The sequence below is a fragment of the Naegleria gruberi genome (assembly GCF_000004985.1).
Source record: "Naegleria gruberi genomic scaffold NAEGRscaffold_63, whole genome shotgun sequence".
NCBI classification, from domain to species: Eukaryota; Heterolobosea; class Eutetramitea; order Acrasida; family Naegleriidae; genus Naegleria; species Naegleria gruberi.
Genome location: NW_003163264.1, coordinates 199,478 through 218,999, shown reverse-complemented (window position 1 = coordinate 218,999; position 19,522 = coordinate 199,478). Strand labels below are relative to the sequence as shown.

Genomic DNA, 19,522 nt, shown 5'->3' with positions numbered 1-19,522 from the left:
TAACATTGAGGTTATTAGTTTACCGTAATGTTATTGGAGGGCAGAATCATGTGAAACGATTCGAATATAATCATATTTCAAGTGTTTCATATGTTCTTCTTTTAGTAGAATCAAAATTGAACTACTCAGAGTGACATTTCGGTGAAAATCACGGTAACATTCAAACTAAATTGGATGAAAGCAATTCAAAGATTTTCAAATAAATGTTACTTGAAGATTATTAAGAATTTGCTTTAACATTCAATCCAAAACTATAAAACATTCGAATATCCAACTAGATTCAAACTCCTATTGAAAAAAAAATGTTCAAGTCAATTCTATTCACTTGTTTCGTCTTAGCATTGAGTTTTCTAGTTATTGGAAAGCCAATCTATGTTGAAATTTGCAATTTAGCAAAAGAAGAACTTGCACCAATCATTAACAATGATAAATGCAATCTCAACAATTACACACTCCTCCTTCCAGCCAACACTCGTGTCGAAATTATTGGTCAAAGTTTCTTCTGTGGCAGAGAAAAACTCATGTTTCCAATTTCAGTTTATGGCATTCAGGGAGATGTCTTGTTGAGTAATTTGTGTGCAATCAAGTCAGAGTTTAGAGGTGGTGATAAAGTAGTTGTTTGTAAGGGAAGCTCATTGAATGTGTATTCAACTCCATTGCTTTATGGAAAGCCTGCTTTCACATTTGTTCAAGGTCAATTCGGTTATGTATTGTCTGATCCAATTTATACTGAACAAGGAATTTATGTTACAAAGGTTTTGGTTGGAAGCTCTATTGGTTGGGTTGACACTAATTTTATTTGCAGTGTCTAATTTCAAAGTTGTTTTGGAATTGAATAAATCATATGAATGTGTCTAGCAATGATTGTGTAATTCAATGACATTTGTTGACAATTAGAGAAACTCATGTGGAAACTCAACAGATTTATTTATTAATTCTAATAAGATCGAGTGTAGTGTAGGATATCTAAGGAATTTTGGATTCTTATGTTGTTCGACGAGTTGTGTGTTGAACTCTTCCTCAACAACCCAAGGATCTCCATGGAAATCCAAATATATCATTCCAATAGAGATCAAATGATTAAGGGCTTAATTTGGTTGGATGCAGCTAGAATTTGAGCTCTTACACTTCATTGCATCTCTAGAACATTTATTAATCATATATGCAACAGGAAAACAAAAAGAAAAAAACCCAGTTGACATCAAAACCATGTACAATACTCAAAATCCATTCTACTGGCTCAGCGTCTTCCTATTACTTTCAAGCGCTCTTGCAACAATTCAAGCACAGAATACTACATCATTGAGAAGAATCACAACAATTGCAGGTGGAGGTGTTTGTGATGGTGGCTTGGCAATTAAGGCTTCTTTGGCAAATCCTGCATCATCAGCATTGGGTCCAGATGGTTCACTCTTCATTGCAGATAGCAATAATCACAGAATTCGTCAAGTATTTCCAAATGGCACCATTACAACAATTGCAGGGACTGGATTTTCAGGATATAACGGAGATGGAATTGAAGCAATTAGAGCTCAATTGAAAAATCCTGTATCAGTAGTTGTTAATTCTATGGGAGAGGTGTTGTTCAGTGATAATGGCAACAATAGAATTAGAAAGATATTAACCAATGGTACTATTATAACCATTGTCGGAACTGGAGTTGATTCCTTTTCTGGAGATAATGGATTGGCCAGAAATGCAGCTATTAATTATCCTTATGGCCTTACATTAAATAGCAAGGAAGAATTACTCTTTACCGACGTGAACAATAATAGAATTCGCCAAGTGTTCAACAATGGAACAATTATAACAGTGGCAGGAAGCAATTCTCAAGGTATGTATTTTAACGGAACTGTTTTTTAATTTATTACTTTTTCACAGGTTACAATGGAGATAACATGAAAGCTACGAGTGCAACTTTGTTTCTTTCCTTTGGTGTTGCTGTTGATACGAAAGACAATATTTATATTGCTGACACCAATAATAACAGAATTCGTAAAGTATTATTGAATGGCACTATTGTAACCATAGCCGGTACTGGAACAGGTGATTATTATGGAGATGGAGGCCTGGCAACCTTAGCTAAAATTAATTCACCTTATGGAGTTGCAGTTTCATCATTAGGCGAAGTTTATTTTTCAGATTCTAATAGAATTAGAAAGGTGTCTACCAATGGAACCATTACAACATTTGCAGGAACGAGTTTGTATGGTTTTACTGATAATACTACGGTCAATTTGGCAACTCTTGCCTCTCCTGAATTGATGAATTTTGCCAAGAACACAAGTGATTTATATATTGCTGATAAGGGAAATCACAGAATTAGAAAGATTTCAAATGGATTTATTACCACAATAGCTGGACAAGGTTCTCCATCATATTGTGGTGAAAATGTTGATTCTAGATTGAGCGCATTGAGTAAACCTAAAGGTGCTGCATTGGATTCATTGGGAAATATTTACATTGCTGGTAAGTTTTCAGTTGATTGTGTGAAATTTATTAAGGTTTCAATGATTTTCACAGATACAAGCAATCACAGAGTTAGAAAGATTTCGTACTTGGATGGGACCATCACAACCATTGCAGGTACTGGATCTTTTGGTTATAATGGAGATGGAATTTTGGCAACAAGTGCTCAAGTTAACAAACCAACAGGAATTGCATTTGATTCCATTGGTAATATTTATATTGCAGGTAAGTAATCTTCCATTATTTTTTGTATTGAAACTTTACCAGATTCTGGTAATAATAGAATTAGAAAAATTTTGACAAATGGTACAATTCTTACTATAGCTGGAGTTGGATTAGGTGGCTACAATGGCGATGGAATTCCAGCAACAAATGCGAAACTCAATTCCCCAGTTTCAGTAACTGTTGATTCAAATGATCTTGTTTATATTACAGATACGTATAATCATAGAATTAGACTAATATTACCAAGTGGAAATATTTCCACAGTTATTGGAGGCTCTGTTGGTTTTAATGGTGATTATCTCTTACCGAACAATACCAAGCTGAATTATCCACAATCTATCGCATTTGATTCAAGTAATAACATGTACATTGCAGGTAAGTGAAATAAGAATCTTCAATTGATGAACTAATTCAAATAGATACTTATAACAATAGAATAAGAAAGATGTTTACTAATGGAACAATTATAACTGTTGCAGGAACAGGCACATTAGGTTATAACGGTGATGGAATCGAAGCAACAAATGCACAACTCAAATATCCACAAGGAATTGCCATTGACGGTGATGAACTCTTGATTGCAGATTCGTACAATAATAGAATTAGAAGAGTTCTCTCTAATGGTAATATCACCACCATTACAGGAACTGGTGATTTGGGTTACAGTGAAGATGGAACCACTGCCTCCGCTTCAAAAATCAATAATCCATCTGGAGTAATTTTAAGACGAAATGGTGAAATAATTGTAATTGACTCTGACAATAGTCGACTAAGAGTAATATCCACACTTCGTACATGCAATGGAACCTTTGCCAACAATCCAAATGTCTGTAATGGCTTGGGTGTTTGTTTTGCACCTGATGTTTGTGATTGTGGAGATTTATACGGTGGTCAATTTTGTGAATTCTCTAAATGTTTTGGAATTATTTCAAATTCTTCAAAAGTTTGTTCATCAAGAGGAGTTTGTAATTCACCAAATACTTGCATTTGTAATCCTGGTTTTTATGGAAATAATTGTGAATTGTCCACTTGTTTTGGAATTGTAAGCAATGAGAGCTCAGTTTGTTCTGGAAATGGTAATTGCACAGCAACTGATTCTTGTCAATGCTTTAATGGATGGTTTGGATTCGATTGTTCCATCCCTTCTTGCTTTAACATTTTTGCCAATGATAGTTCAGTGTGTTCCGGAAATGGAAACTGTTCAACTGTAAATAAGTGTGATTGTCAATTTGGATGGAAGGGATTGGATTGCTCAATTATTGTAAATACTACCACTCTAGAGATGAATAATTCCAATACCAATAATTCAATTCCAAACAATAATGGAACATTAAGCAATGACGCTATTTCAAACTCAACACTTAATTCAAATTCTACCGTTACAAATAATACTATTACAAATAACACTACTGTCAATAATTCGAATAATACAACAATGAATACAAATGAGACTGTGTCATTGAATAATAATTCTACTGTAAACAATATAACAAATAATAATATTACAAATACTAACTCTTCAAATAACACAATTGTAAATAATAATACACTTATAGGCAATAATGTAAATACTACCACGACAAGTAATAATAACACTCTTGTAAATAATACTACTCAATCAACAACACAAAATTCCACAAAAACTCCAGGCAATTCAGATTCTTGGACATGTTTTGAAATTCCAAAAACCAATTCTGCTGTTTGTGGAGGTCACGGACTTTGCATTTCACAAAACATATGTCAGTGTAAAGCCAATTCTGCAGATGGTTATTGGACTGGATCAAATTGTGATCAGTGCCAAGCTAATTATTGTGGAGATGGATGTAAAAGTAATATTTGTTCACAATCCAATGATAATAGCATGTATGCCTTATTTGCCTTAATTAGTATTCCAATAGTTGGAGGTATGGGACTTGTGGCATGTATAGCATTTGGACTGAGATTATGGTTTTTGACACATCGAAAGAAAGTAACTGTTTCTTCTGTTTAAGCTAGGTTTAAAATAAACAACAACTGGGAAGATTTCTGAGTTGAACGAAATTTGTTCGATTTGTTTGTTTGCCATTCTGCCACAACAACTTGTTGTTTACTTGTATTTTCTTTTTTTGGAAGGAAATTCGTCATCTGAACTATCTGCATGGTTTTCAATGAATTTACCATCTTTAACTATGCAAAGAGGTACCCAATCATCATCCTTCACATTTTGAGCAAAATAATTTTTCTTTACTCCAAATGCACATTGGAAGAATGCATAAATCAAGCCATCCTTCGCTTGGTTTTCAGGATGTTCAACTTCATCCATCAAAGTTATTGCACTATCTTTTTTAAATATCAAAGGTTGAATACTTTTCAATAATTTAGATCTGCTACATTCAAATTCAGGACGAAAATCTCCACGTTGATCGAAATGTTTCGAGTGTGTGAATATCATATCTGAATAAATTGAACAATTTTCCTCCTCAACAATACGGCCTCTATAAGTATCCGTGTTAGTTGTGTATTCTGTTTTAATAAGTAGAGGATAGCCAGAATTTGTGAATACTACGACTGATGTGTTAAATGCTGCACAATCATAAATGTCTGTTTCTTCTTGATTGAGGAAATAAACTCCTTTCAATTTCTTGAATATTCTTGGAAAGATTTCAGATGATATCTCATCAACTCCAAAGTAATAATAAACAGTACTGTGAGTATCTTCATTCTCTGTCAAGTCATAAAAAGAATCTAAAGTAGCTACACTATTTTTGACATCCTTGACAAGTTCTACAACCGTATCCAACAATTTGGCATTTCGTTCCTTGTTAAACACTTTGATAATAGTGTCAATCTTATTAGTGAGCATTGATTCTTCACCATTAATAGATGAAATAAAATAAATTCGAAAAACATCCCTCAAAGAACCTGGCTTGGTAATCATTTGGTATTTGTTTTGATCTCTTTTGTAACATTTAATATTTGATGAATTAAATTTGTAGTACATGTTGTGAATTGTCTCCTCCAATTTATCACAATCCTCCAATTTCAATTGTCTTTGTAAAAATTCTCTGGTGAAACGATCGGAATTGAATACCTTGCGGAAAGTGTAGGAAATTAGGAAAGGCTTTGTGATTGGCCAGTCTCTGTGATGAAGAAAACTCAATACACACAACGAGACAACTGAATCAAAACAACAATGCATTTTTTTAAAAGACTTGTCAATTCATTCACCATCAAGCCTCCAGTTTCTTTGTTTTTTTGGTATTGCGAAATTCCAGTGAAGAGTCGATAAAAATTGCCACAAACAAAAAAAACAAAAAATTTCAAGCTGTGTTTTTCTGCTCTTATCCAGTCATCAAATCTTTTAGTTGAGAAGGCTTCAGCTATCATCATCATTAATCGGAATTAACAGAAGGTTCCGATCTCTCTGTGAATGTCTTCTAATACTAATAATATTAAAACCTTCCGAATTCTCTACACCAATCAATTGAGAAAGAAGGCTCCATCATACAAGGACGGATTTTTAAAGTACAATGTGGATACTAAATCATTGATCATTCTCGATGAGAAGAATAACAAGGTGGAGCAAACTTTCATGTCTCACTGTGATGGCATAACAAATGTGGAGAATGGAGAGGAATTTACAACAAAGAGTCTGAAAATTCAAATTGAAGACGAAATTTCATCATCATCAGAGGCTTCATCATCGAGTAGCAATAATAATAATAGTAATATATCATCAATAACATCAACCTCACAACAATCAAGGCCTTCCCAATCTTCTCAGCAGCCTTCTCGGACCACTCCAACAATAACCAGAACAACTACTACTACTACATCAGTCAAGAAATTCAAGCCTCCTCTAAAGGAGAATTATGATTCATGGAAGAAGAATTATGGTAGCGACCAGCAACAACAGGGAAATCAACAAGAAGGCAATCCAAAGCCTTCCAGATTGACTCCATCACCAATTTTCCAACAACAACAACCTTCAGCTGTTTCCACTAACACTTCAAGGCTTCCTCCAGCACGAGCTGTTCAACAACAACAAGACTTGGATGATGAGTTTTCCTTGGAGGATGGTGAAATAGATTTTGGAGATGTTGATATTCCATCAACAAAACCTGCTGTAACAAGTAAATTCTTCAAGAATGATTCTGCCACAACAACACCAACTAGTCGTTACGGTCAAGCAAATAATACTTCATCATTTAAGAGTGCTAGTCAAGCTACTCCGAAGCAGGTCGTCAACCAACAAAAAGTTTCAAACCTTGCCAATCAAAATACTAATTTAAATAATAGATATAATCCACCTCAACAACAACAACCTAGTTATGCAAGAGGGGCATCATCCACTCCACAGATCTACGACGAAGAGGATGACGAAACATTTGATTTTACTGAACTCGAGTTTGAAAAGGAAACTTCCAATCACTCCTCAACAGCTTCATTCCTAAAGAGTAAATTTGAAAATAATCAAAATAAGCCTACTAGAGCCCTGTACAGACCTCCATCATTTGAAGAAGAGGAAAAGGAGGTGCCGTACAATGAAAGTGATTACATATTAGAGGAAGAGGACGAGATTCAAGTACCTAAGGCACAACAGCACCCTCCCGTGAGTGCTTCATCAAACAGAGCTGTAGGAGGACAATCAATGAGTAAGCCAGCTTCTCACAACCAAGCCAACAAACCAAAAATTGATCTTCTTATGGATGACGATGACTTCCAAGATGGTCTGATTTCCATTCCAGAAACCAAATCAAATTCTAGACCAAACATTCAATCACAAACCAATATCCCTAAAAAGACAACTCCTTTTACGAGTGTAAATAATGTAAATACCAGCTCAAACTTTCAGTCAGCTTCGAGAATTGTACAAAAACAAAAACTACCAACCCCACAACTTGATCTCAGTTTGGAAAATCTTGATGTAGATTCAGATGAGGATTTGAAATTGGATAGTCCACCAAAAGTTAAAAAGTCCACATTTAATCCACCAACCCAAACAGTGAAACCCCCAGTGAAATCGACACCAAAACCAAGTCAACCACATAAGCGACAACTTTTAATGGACGATGACGACGATGATGATGATACTGGCTCCTCTAATTTCACAACTCCTCAAGCTCCATCATCAGTGTCCAGTAACAAGTCTAGTGGTTCAACTACCTTCACACCTCCTCAAAGATTTATTCCTCCTTCTCCTTCTTCTGCATCATCCTCTTCCTCTTGTCAACATGCTACTCCACCAAACTCTCTTCCCGCTCAAAAGTTTGCTCCACCAACAAGAGTTTCACCTAATAAGAAATTTAAACAAACTCAATTGAGTATGGGTCAGAAAGAATCTCCAAAAGAATCATCAGTATCTCACTCCAATACAACCGATATTCCAATTCTATCATTGGTACAAAAACTCAAGAGGACCAAACATGAAATAATCTTTCCAGATATGGAAATGAATGATCTTTATGAACAGAACAATACTCATCCAAAACGATTTATTGAGGTTCCAAACAAATTCACAACTATTGAACACTATAAGGCTGTTTTTTTGGATGCCATCTTTGAGGAAATGAATTTACAAATGTTCAATCTGGCCAATAATTTTTACAAAACCTATCGTAAGATTACTCAGACTGGATCAATGGCAGGAGCACCAAAGAATGATAATGCTCCTAATTGCAAATGTAGCCTCAAGGCCAAATTGAAGATTGTCAAGAAAGATGGACCAAACAAGGGCAAACCATTCTATGGATGCGGAAAGTCAACTATGAATGATACCTGCAACTTTTTTTCTTGGGCCAACAATGTTCATCCATCCTTTGTTACAAATAGTAGAAATGGTTTCTTGGAAAATAAGACAGGAGACTTTGATAGAATGTCCTTCTTTAGAAGAAATGGAATTCATTTTTATTTTGGTTGTGATCTTGTAAAGCAAACTTTTGGTTCTTCAAGAAAGAAGACTGCCATTACTCAATGGTTCTTACAAATAGAAAACAAGGAAAAGAGTGCCGTTTATGCCAAGGATGACATTTGGATATTGTCAAAGTCTAAGGATTTCCAATACAAAACTGGCCACTTGGTACTTGCCAAAAGTGTTTTCCATGGACCTGACAAGGATGGTAAAGTTGAATTGGAAATTATTAGTGGACTTGGAGTCAATTTAGAGCAAGAGACACTATTTGCTATTAGAGGTCCAAACTTTTCTACTGAATTTGAAATGATTGAAAACTTGACAGAATTGGATCCACTCAAGTTACCACTCCTAACTGAAATATTGGGTACAACAGAACAAGAATCACTGGAATTGTTCAGAAAGAGATTGAAAACAAAATTTAAACCACCAATTGAAAAAACTGCAACCGAAGATGAATCCAAGGGTGATAATGAAGAGAAACAAGATGCATCCGATCAACAAGTTGTTTCTTTTGAATTGGAAATGGATCACGACGAAATATACAATACTGCCAAATCATTTATAGAAGAATACAAGCTTAATGAGGATCAGGGTAATCTTATTTACAGATGTGCCAAGTGGTTTGAGAAGGGTGATGTTTCTTCTCCAATTTGTTTAGGTATGTTTTTAATTTCCTTTAATTGATTATTCTAACAATAACTAGTTCATGGTGTTTTTGGTGCGGGAAAGACCACATTATTGATTGTTCTCATATTATTTATGTGTAGAATATTGGATGAGGCAGACAACTCTTCAATAAGAATTCTCATTGCCTCAGTTACTAATGTTGCCGTAGATAACATTCTGGAAGGTCTTATCACTGAAAATTACAAAAATCTTGTCAGAGTTGGTAGTCAAAAGAAGATCGCCAAATCGGTCCTTCCCTACACTGTTAGCACTGAGAACACATCTGTTAAAGACCAAATCAAATCCCTTCAGGATATGTTAAAGGATAAGGACATTGATGCTGATGAAGAAGCTGGTATCAAGCAAGCTATCAAGGATCTCAAAAGTGGTGTCTATGAAAACAGAAAGCAATCTATCAAGGATGCCCGTGTTGTTGGAGTTACATGTGCAGCCACTGGTTTTGAAGTTTTAAAAAATCAAAAGTTCTCCATTCTCATTCTTGACGAAAGTTCTCAGTGTTTGGAACCTCTTGCTTTACTTCCACTTGCTAGATTTAGTTGCATGAAATTTGTTGCTGTTGGTGATCCTTTGCAGCTTCCACCAACTCTTACAGGTAGTAGAAGTGGCGAAAATAAGGAAGATTCTCTTGAAAAGACAATATTTATCAGATTGTCAAATATTGGTTGTGAACCTCACTTGCTTAGAACACAATATCGTTGCCATCCAAAAATTTCAAGAATTACCAATGAACTATTCTATGACAAAAAACTGGTGGATGGTATAACTGAAGAAGACAGAGAGGCTCTCATTCCTGGAATGCCACCTGTACTTGTAATTGATTGTGAAAATGGAACTGAAACTTTAGAAAACAACTCGTATAAGAATGAACTTGAAACCAAGGCTATAATCCACTTTATTCAACTCTTGCTTCAAAATGGTATTGCACACGAAGATATTGGTGTCATTGCCTTATACAAGACGCAAGAGACATACCTTAAAACTCAATTCATTACCAACAATTTAAAGCCAGTTAAAGTGAGTACTGTTGATGCCTTCCAAGGTGGTGAAAAGAATATTGTCTTTGTTTCAACATCAAGAACAAGTGAATACGGATTGGCTTTCATTGAACAAAAACAACGTTTGAATGTAGCACTCTCTAGAGCAAGAAATCACTTGGTTATTGTTGGTAAAATGAAAACTCTATTGAGAGGATCATATTGGAGCAAAGTTATTGGACATGCCCAAAAAATTCCAGGTTCTATTTGGCTTAGCGACATTATTTTGGCCAATAACGATTTTGACTTTTTAAGCAAGTTTAAACATTGTTATCATCCTATCAATAAGCCTAGTAAGCAACTTTTATTGGACGACGATGATATTGATGACAGTATTCTGAGTGAAGATCTTTTGGTTTCAAAACCAAAAGAAAAGAACAAGCACTTGGAAAAGCTCTCTGCTGTTCGACACAAACATAAAATTGAGGTTGATGAAGATGAAATGGAATATGACTTTGAAGAGAACAAACCATCAGGTTCACCTGAAGAGCCAACCACTAATATTAATAACACCACGGAAGAAGAAAATGAGTATGAATTCAGCGATGAAGAAGTTGATTTTAATGCCGCTGATGAGATTATGAAAGAAATGGAAGAGGGTAGTAGCTCTAAACGAAAGATAGATCAAATTTCCCTACCTGAAAAAGAGGAAATTCAAGCTCAAGATAACACTCCAAAAAAGAAAAAACTTTCAACAGGAAGTGAAGTGGAAATTATTGAAGAGTTTGAGTTCATGACACCGACTCCTGAGAAAGATACCAGTTCAACAAACTTGGAAAAGGATTTATCATTTAATGAACCTATCCAAACACTTAAACCAACGATTAATTTTAGTGAAATGAACTCTGATATCAAATTGACACAGGACAATACTAAAACAGATGAAGGAAAAAAGAATACTCCAACAGAAATAGATTTTGATGACTTGTCATATCTTGATGATTTGTAGAAAATAATTATATTTCAGTTTCAGCTTGATTCATGTCTCCTATGATAAAAGTTAACATTTCCTTAATTTTTGCAGTGTCCAAAGCAGTTAAATACATTACCGATCGTAATCTCTCAAAAGTATCTAACACTTTGTATTTTTCTTCAATAAATTGTTTTGCTGATGCTACGTCATTACCAGTGTAATCTGAAAATGTGTTTTGCAATCTAATTCCGAGATTGATTTTGTCTTCGAATAAATCTTGTTTGTTCATTACCAAGTACACCAGTGATGTTTTAAAATAATCTGATGAAATGTAACTGTCAAATAATGATAGAGATTCTATCATTCTGTTTGTGATACCATCTTCATAACACGATTGATCAAACTCTGATAAACTACAGACATATATAATTGCGTCGACATCCTCAAAGTTACGCAACCACTTTTTACGTTCATTTCTTTGACCACCTATGATTACAATATTTTACAAAATTCTGAATTATATTACAAAACTTACCAACATCAATAATTGAAAAATTGGTTCCATCACAAACAAATTGCTGCTCCACAAGACCAACTGTCTTGATTCTTGTTCTTAAAATATCCTCTTCAAGTGGTACCCATTCAGGATTAGCTAACTCTTCTATTTTATCGAAATAATAAGGTGCACCATCTTCTATTTGATATGTACCTCTGTATTGTCTGAATGCTGTTTTAATTCTATTGAATTTCCAAATTAATTCGATAATTATTATTTGTTTTTCACTTACCCATTATCTTTCCACAGTAATTTAAAATCGTTTGCTGTATTTGCATTCCACTTTTTAGCATTTGCCATCGATGCTCTCGTATCTGCATACATACCAGCAAACAAATCTCTTCTCTCTATATTTTCCTGATCTATTGGAATATTTAATTGTTGTGTGGCATAGCACAGGTTTATCATATTTCTACTGACATTATCCAAAATATATGGTCTCAGATTCTGCAGTTCATCTGGTGCGAAACCTTGCGAGAATAATCTTTTCAATTGTTTAAATATCGTACCTATAATAATAATAAAATAGTTAAAGACTCAACTAGATATCAATCACGTACTTTTTCCTGAATCTCCTGCACCCACCAACAATAATCGTTTTCCATTACTCTTCTTTACAGTATTCGGGTCACCAACTGGTGTTTGTTTGCCTTTATCCGGTTGATCACCGCCGAAACAATTTCCCATTATTCTCTCTTGTTATTATTTATATATTATTTTAAATTGATGATGATCACGTATTGATGATGACAATTAATTTACTTTTCTTATCAAACAACAACAATTAATACAAAATGAAACTCTTTCGAATATATTAAATGTTCAACTCAATTCTTCAACTCTCCAATACTATCCAAAACCAAAACGAAGAGAACTGAAAACAATAGACGATGATGATGCTAATTTGGCCACAGCGCACACTCTTGATGAATAATGATGATGAATTGACCAAAAAATGAAGGCAAATTTTGTCCGCGCGCTTGTTGTATTTTTTTCAAAAATAAATTTTAAAAAAAAATTGAAAGCCATCAATTTTCTACTTTATTAGTGGGGTAATGCAAGAACGACTTAAAGGATATTCAGGCTTTGTTTTCAGCAGTGATGCTATCGTCAATATTAGGATAACAGATAAATGTAAAGACGAAACAAGGAAGAGATGATAACACAATAATACGATTCTTCTGGTGTTCTTAGTTTCTTTGAAAAGGAAATCACGTGCAAATGGATTTGGTATTTTGCCTTAGTACATTAAGGATTTTGCAACATTCTTAATGATAACATATTATTTTATAAAATTGAAAATTTACATATTCCTACTAGTGTGTTCATCAACACAAATCTTCAAATTAACTCCCATAGCAGCCAATTCACTGTGCAGATATTTGGTTGTGTATGGAATGTAAATTGTTCGCAAATGTTGATTAGTTTTACAAACACAACATAACAGTTCATCCAAATTAGCTCCAATTCCTGATCCACTAACAATTGGACCACTTCCAGTTCCCATATCAGGTTTAACAATGGTATTCATTTGGTTACAACATGTACAAACAATTGCAGTTGAAGAGTCTGTACAATCAAAGAAACGATCCTTAACAACAGCAGCAGCACCATAAGCAACGAGAGCATCACGTTCCATTTCACCCATTCTTACACCACCAGCCTTCTTTCTACCCTTAACAGGTTGATGAGTAATGGCATTAGTTGGACCACCAACACGACATTGATACTTGTCAGAAACCATGTGACGCAATCTTTGATAGTACACAACACCCATATAAATATCAGCTTTCAAAGTTGTACCCAAAGCTCCAGAGTACATAACTTCATTACCATGATAATTGTAACCTGCCTTCTTTAATTGTTCACCAAAGTGATCAACAGCAGTATTTTCTTCGCTGAAACTGAATGGTGTAGCATCTGGGAAGTAACCATGCAAAGCACCAGCTTTGGAGGACATTGATTCGACTAACATACCAATAGTCATACGTGAAGGGAAAGCGTGAGGGTTAATAACAATGTCAGGGACAATACCACCATCAGTGAAAGGCATATCTTCTTGAGGCCACAAAATGGACAAGACACCCTTTTGACCGTGTCTAGATGAAAACTTGTCACCAATAATTGGGTTACGATTGAGTCTGAAAGTTATGGAAGCATGTTTAACCTTCTTGTAGTCAGATGGGTCAGTTGCAATAACTTTAACGCTGTGTACAGTAGCAGAGTCAACATCTTTCCATTTCATTGGCATGAATTTTTGCTTTTCAGGATCATAATAATTAGCAAAGATAGATCCTTCATCGAGTGGTAAACCAACTTCTGGGAGACCATCATAATCCAAATCTTCAAATTCCTTAGCTTGATAATCAGAATCCATTTCAGTCTTGTCGAAAACTCTATTTGTAAGGAAAGCTGTTCCTTCAGTTAAATCTATATCTTCAGTCTTGAAAACAGTACCGTGCATCATACCTCTTTCATATGATGTCTTGTTCATAATCATAGCGTCTTCCATATCGTAACCTGTATAAGAAATGACAGCAACAACAGCGTTACAACCATTGTTAAATTCGTCGAAAGGTAAATCAGTTTGATGCTTAGTTCTGGTGAGTGGTTTTTGTGGTAATTTCATGTCGAACAACTTGGTATCAACTCTATGGTCAACACTGTGGAAAACTGCTGCCATAGATTGTTTGGCCATTTGGCACTGATAAATACAACGAGGAGATTGGTTAAAGTTACAGAATGGTGTCAAATTACCAAGGAAACTCATAAAGTTAGTTGGATCAATTTCCATGTGAGTAGTATTTGGCTTAATATCTTCAACAGTAACAGCAATATTCATAAAAACTTGTTCAGCACTACCAATCCATTCATCTTGACCTGTTGGTAAATATCTGACTGGTCTGACAGCTCTGGCAATATCGGTAAAGATGTTCAATTGTGGCAAATATGGAATATCCATAGCAGAGTACTTTGGTTGACAAGCAATTTCCATGAATTTAGGTAATCCATACTTTCCAGAAACCTTGCAATATCTCAATTGATCAGCAAGATTTTGCAATTTATCATGTGAAACCTTACCAATAATGGCACCATCGAGCATGACCGGAGCTTCATCTTCAATAGAAACTGAAATACACTTTTCAGTAGATGAAGGAAGCATACCCAATTTCAAACACATTTCGACAACAGATCTCAATTCCTTTGGTTTGGCTTGATGTGTAACAATTTCAGTGGTTTGTGACAAGTGGTTTACGAGACCGCACAAGTGACCATCAGGAGAGTGAACAGGACAAATGAACCCCCAGAATGATGGTGTCAATCTTCTCATACGTGTTGAATTAGAATCCAAGAAGGCAATACCTCTGTGAGTAGCACGGAAGTGAGAAATAACTCTCAAAAAGTTGATTCTTTCAAGTTTGGTAAAGAGAGCACGAGTTTGAGACAATTCTGGACGGAAAGGAGCAGAAACTGAAACATCACCAACACTGAAAAGTCTGTTAATATCATTTGGACATGCCTTAGAAAGAATACTCTTACACTTGTCTCTAAAGAGAGCAAGATATTTTTGTTCCAACATATCTGGTTGCATTGTAGTTGCCGATTTCATCAATAGTTTGGCACAAGTACCATGTGCAAGTTGAATCTTGTTATAAATAATAAGTGGAATAACGTTGGAAAGAACTTCACCAACAGTCAACAGCTCGTGGTTATCAAAATCGTCCAAATTTTCCTCAGCAATTTCACCATCGACAAATTTGTATAATTTTTGAACACAATAAACCAAAAAATCGAATTTCTTTTGACATTCTGAAGCAGTTGGAGTAATTCTCAAATCTTCCTTTGTTTCCATATCCGCATCTTCATCAATAAACATTGGTAAAATGATATTTTTAAGAACTTCATAACCAGATTTGATTAATTTGTTCTTATCAACTGGTTCTTCCAATCTTCTCAATCCGTGTGGATCATAAATTGTACCCAAAGCAATGATGGCATCTTCACGAGTTTGAACAGTTGGGAAAGTCTTTCTAAAATCACCCAAAAGTTCAACAACACGATCCAAAGTAACCTTATTCTTGGTACCAGCAGTAAGTAGCAAGAACAAATCTCTATCGGAACATTCTCTCAAAGCTTTCAATGCCAAAACAATGTTAATATAGAATGGCACTGGATTACCAGCTCTCATGAAAACGACACCATCTCTTCTGTAGTGAATATTTACCAATCTCGTTATAAGTGTCTTTGGATGTCTACATCTCACCAAAATACCTTTATCAGTAAAATCTTCCTTATAACCCATCCAAGAAGGACGTGTAATAGCAAATGGGAAATTGGCACGTTGTTGTGTTAAGAGACGATAGACAACTTCACTTCCTCTAACAACGAAATAACCACCAGATTCGTGTTCTTCTTCACCTTGCAACATCTTTTGTTTTGGAGAAAGTTTAGGCAAGTTACAGAATGATGAATTAATCATAACTGGGAAATCTTCCATAAGTTGGATATCAGGAATACGTTCAATGGCTCCTGTTTCTTCGTTCTTTAACAAAATTGTTGCCTTTAAACTTCCTCCATAGTTAACACCAGCAATACGAGCATCCTTTGGATACATTTCCTTACGTAAGCCTTTTCTTTTTTGTGAAGAAGTAAAAGCACCTAGTGTTTGTTGTGATTCATCATCCATTCTCTTCTCGGATAAAACAGTTTGGTCTACTAAATTATCTCCAACAACAGGCTTTGATAAACTCATTGATTCAATATATGTTGAGTATCTGAGAGTAGTTGTTGTTGTGGTTATGGTTGTTGTTGTTGCTGCTGTAGTATTTGGAGTAGTAGTAGTACTATCATCTGTTTTCTTACCTCCGACTCTAATTGGGAACAAGTGAAGTGGAAATAAAAATTTAGCAATATTTTCCATCATTTCATTACCAAAAGCATCGAATGATGAAACATGAGGTTGAACCAACTTGTCCATATGAGTTTGAAACATTTCACTGGTTGGTTCACGCTCTCCCATCAAGTAATAATTCGACTTTTTGATGGTCTTGCCACGTTCAACACCACCCGAAGATGATGAGGATCTTGACTTCTTTTTCGATGATGTCGTAGCCGTAGACATTTTTTCAATTTTTTTATCCAAATTTTATAATTTTAAATTTTATTTGAAAATCGTTTTTTTGAGGTTATTCAAAATATTTGATGAAAAATTTTTGATGAAGAATTTGCTGTTGACTGAAAGATATCGGAACAATTGTGAATTTCTGAGAAAATAATAGTACAAAGCAAAGAGAGAACAATATAAGAATTGCCAATCGTCACTCTTCATTCTTGCTTTCATTACCCTCTAAGAAATTTCTTCTTGTTAGTACCATTAAAAGTTCACACTCTCTTGCACTGAGTGCTACTGTTTAACAGTCATCCAATTGGACAAAGTGATTATCACTTAATCCAATGCATTAAAAACTTTGGAGATTACAAGCTGTGAAAAATACCTGCCTAGAGAAGTGGAATTTGTCTAGTGTTGGTTTTGGTAATGCAACAGAAAGGGATGCTGTCTTGGAGAAACTCTTGCTGTATTCCAAGAGCTTTTTCTTAAATTCAGTATCAGCTTGGAATGACACTTGTAAAGGTTCCACATTTCTCAAATATTCTACAGTCAATCGGTCCAGAAAATCAGTACTCCATTCCTCTTGTTCGGCCATCGAGGCAATGTAGAGGAGATTTTCAAAATTATCAACACTCATTTGGTCTAAGAGCTTGTGAACAGAATATTTTAGAATGTGTTCAATTTGGAATTGGTGTGCTATGAGGAATACATGAATCAATTGTCTAAAATCAGAATTATCAATTGATTTCATGTTCATGTAACATGCCTGTAAGATAAACTCAATGGCATTCGATTTTAATACCATTTCCTCTTCAGAATCCTGTGAATTTCTTACAAAATCAAAAATGTTATAAGTATCAGAATCTGAATTTCCAAAAACATCATCAGTCAATGTACCAAGCACAGGACTAGAGGAAATTATTGATTTGTGTACCTTGACTATCCTTTCTCCTAAATGATCCACAATAAATGACAACTCTCCCTTGTTGTAAAGATTGTTAATAACTTCAGCAGATGGGGTATTACATTCATATGGGTCAATCCAAGTAATTGAAATTTCTAAAAGTGAGGAATTCTTGCATTGTTGCACTTTCGTGTCAATCTTTTGAAAATGTGGATTATTCTTGTACAATCCAGAAACTGATTGATAATTCTTTTTCATAAATGTAAAGCATGCTTTAACTGCCACCATTAGTACACTAGTCTTGGAATTAGTCAAGACCTTCATACTCAAATATTTTGATATTTGTTCTAATGAATCCAATACATTTTCCAAACTAATTTGTTCTACAAAGATTAAGAATAGAGTTTCCTTAATTCTGCTGCCAATATCTGAAATGTCATTGAGAAGGAAGAGAGTTGTTATAGTACTCTTAATATCTTTTTTAAAATCTACATGTAATAAATCTGTGAAGCTTTCATCTTCAATTGAATTAAAATCAAACAATGTGAAAGAAAAAAATTCCAACAATTTGATAAATAACTGTTTTTCTTCCACATTGAGAGAGGATTGAAAATTGTCATTCTTAATCAAATTTGAGCAATCCTTGGAGATCAACTCAATCAATGGAATGAAATTTCCAACTGTCAAGCTCTCAATATTTTTAAAAAGAGATGGATAATTCATGTATTGCTTCTTAACTAACCGTGTATGAGCAACCAAGGTCATATTATCATCCGTAGCCAATATAATCTTATCATCTTCCTCTCTTTCAAATGGCAGAATCATCTCACAATTATCATTATAAAACATGGTATTAAAATGCTTGGCACCTAGTTGACCTGATATATTATGTCCCATGGCCAAAAGTCTATTCTGATTTGTTGCGATAATCATATGGTTATTAGAACATGACATGTCCACAATTTTTTCACCATTCGATACATTGAAGCAAACAAAACTTCCCATTTCGTATCTGTAAGTATAAACCTCTCCCACCAGAAAAATATTCTCATCTGACTGGTCAACCTCATGATAATTGGTCACTCTCACTCTATCTAACTTTTTGAAATATTGCTCTTCTTTGTCACAGCCAAACACAAATGCCTTCTCTTCACACAGTTGAATCTTTCGAATATCAATAATTTTTGGTAATCCTCCACCTTCACTCATATAAACTTTCATATTCAACCCAATAAAGTACGATTGACCATTATCAAATGCCAAAACTCTCAAAATCCTACAATCAAAGCTATGTTCCACTTTCTTGATGCCACTCCAATCATCCAAAGTCTTCTTTTTCAAATTCCATGAATAGACGTGTCCTTCCCTCGTCAAAAACAATGCATGACTCGTTGCTAAAGAACAATCAATAAATATCCGAGCATGATTTTCATCATTATTATTCGGAAGAGTGAATTGGGATGGATATCTAATCATGGAATTGGTAAAATAGACAGAGCCTGACTTGGTGAGCATGATCATATTCAAGCCTTTAATTTCAATCTTGATCAATTCTTCGTCACCATGAAACAAATGATCGAAAAGTTTGATTTTGGTCAATTCACTAATTCCCGATGTTGCACTTGTTGGTAGTTTTGTGGTATTTGATGAACAACAAGTGGGCAAACAATCTTGAAAAAAACCCTTTCCGCAAGCGTAGAAAGAGGTTTGTTTAATCATTTTTTTTTGTAA

General features: G+C 34.7%; 6 protein-coding genes across 6 annotated transcripts; 2 read left to right on the top strand and 4 right to left on the bottom strand.

Moving 5' to 3' along the window:
* Window positions 1-302: 302 nt before the first annotated feature.
* Window positions 303-812, top strand: NAEGRDRAFT_73794 (uncharacterized protein; the record flags this gene model as incomplete). The annotated part of the gene is made up of 1 exon (XM_002671225.1): window positions 303-812. One exon carries the CDS (start codon window positions 303-305, stop codon window positions 810-812), a length of 510 nt encoding a protein of 169 aa, XP_002671271.1.
* Window positions 813-1,209: 397 nt separating this feature from the next.
* NAEGRDRAFT_73793 (uncharacterized protein) lies at window positions 1,210-4,684 on the top strand (the record flags this gene model as incomplete). The annotated part of the gene is made up of 5 exons (XM_002671224.1): window positions 1,210-1,834; window positions 1,882-2,469; window positions 2,524-2,694; window positions 2,737-3,069; window positions 3,114-4,684. The coding sequence occupies 5 exons, from the start codon at window positions 1,210-1,212 to the stop codon at window positions 4,682-4,684; spliced, it is 3,288 nt and encodes a 1,095-aa protein (XP_002671270.1).
* A 96-nt stretch (window positions 4,685-4,780) lies between these two features.
* NAEGRDRAFT_73792 (uncharacterized protein) lies at window positions 4,781-5,674 on the bottom strand (the record flags this gene model as incomplete). The annotated part of the gene is made up of 1 exon (XM_002671162.1): window positions 4,781-5,674. One exon carries the CDS (start codon window positions 5,672-5,674, stop codon window positions 4,781-4,783), a length of 894 nt encoding a protein of 297 aa, XP_002671208.1.
* Window positions 5,675-11,581: 5,907 nt separating this feature from the next.
* On the bottom strand, window positions 11,582-12,464 carry NAEGRDRAFT_73790 (uncharacterized protein; the record flags this gene model as incomplete). Its single annotated transcript, XM_002671161.1, has 4 exons — window positions 11,582-11,707; window positions 11,794-11,959; window positions 12,010-12,286; window positions 12,338-12,464. 4 exons carry the CDS (start codon window positions 12,462-12,464, stop codon window positions 11,582-11,584), a joined length of 696 nt encoding a protein of 231 aa, XP_002671207.1.
* Window positions 12,465-13,051: 587 nt separating this feature from the next.
* Window positions 13,052-16,392, bottom strand: NAEGRDRAFT_55898 (uncharacterized protein; the record flags this gene model as incomplete). The annotated part of the gene is made up of 2 exons (XM_002671160.1): window positions 13,052-15,576; window positions 15,679-16,392. The coding sequence occupies 2 exons, from the start codon at window positions 16,390-16,392 to the stop codon at window positions 13,081-13,083; spliced, it is 3,210 nt and encodes a 1,069-aa protein (XP_002671206.1). The 3' UTR covers window positions 13,052-13,080.
* A 533-nt stretch (window positions 16,393-16,925) lies between these two features.
* Window positions 16,926-19,510, bottom strand: NAEGRDRAFT_81615 (uncharacterized protein; the record flags this gene model as incomplete). Its single annotated transcript, XM_002671159.1, has 1 exon — window positions 16,926-19,510. The coding sequence occupies one exon, from the start codon at window positions 19,508-19,510 to the stop codon at window positions 17,237-17,239; it is 2,274 nt and encodes a 757-aa protein (XP_002671205.1). The 3' UTR covers window positions 16,926-17,236.
* Between the last annotated feature and the right edge of the window lie 12 nt (window positions 19,511-19,522).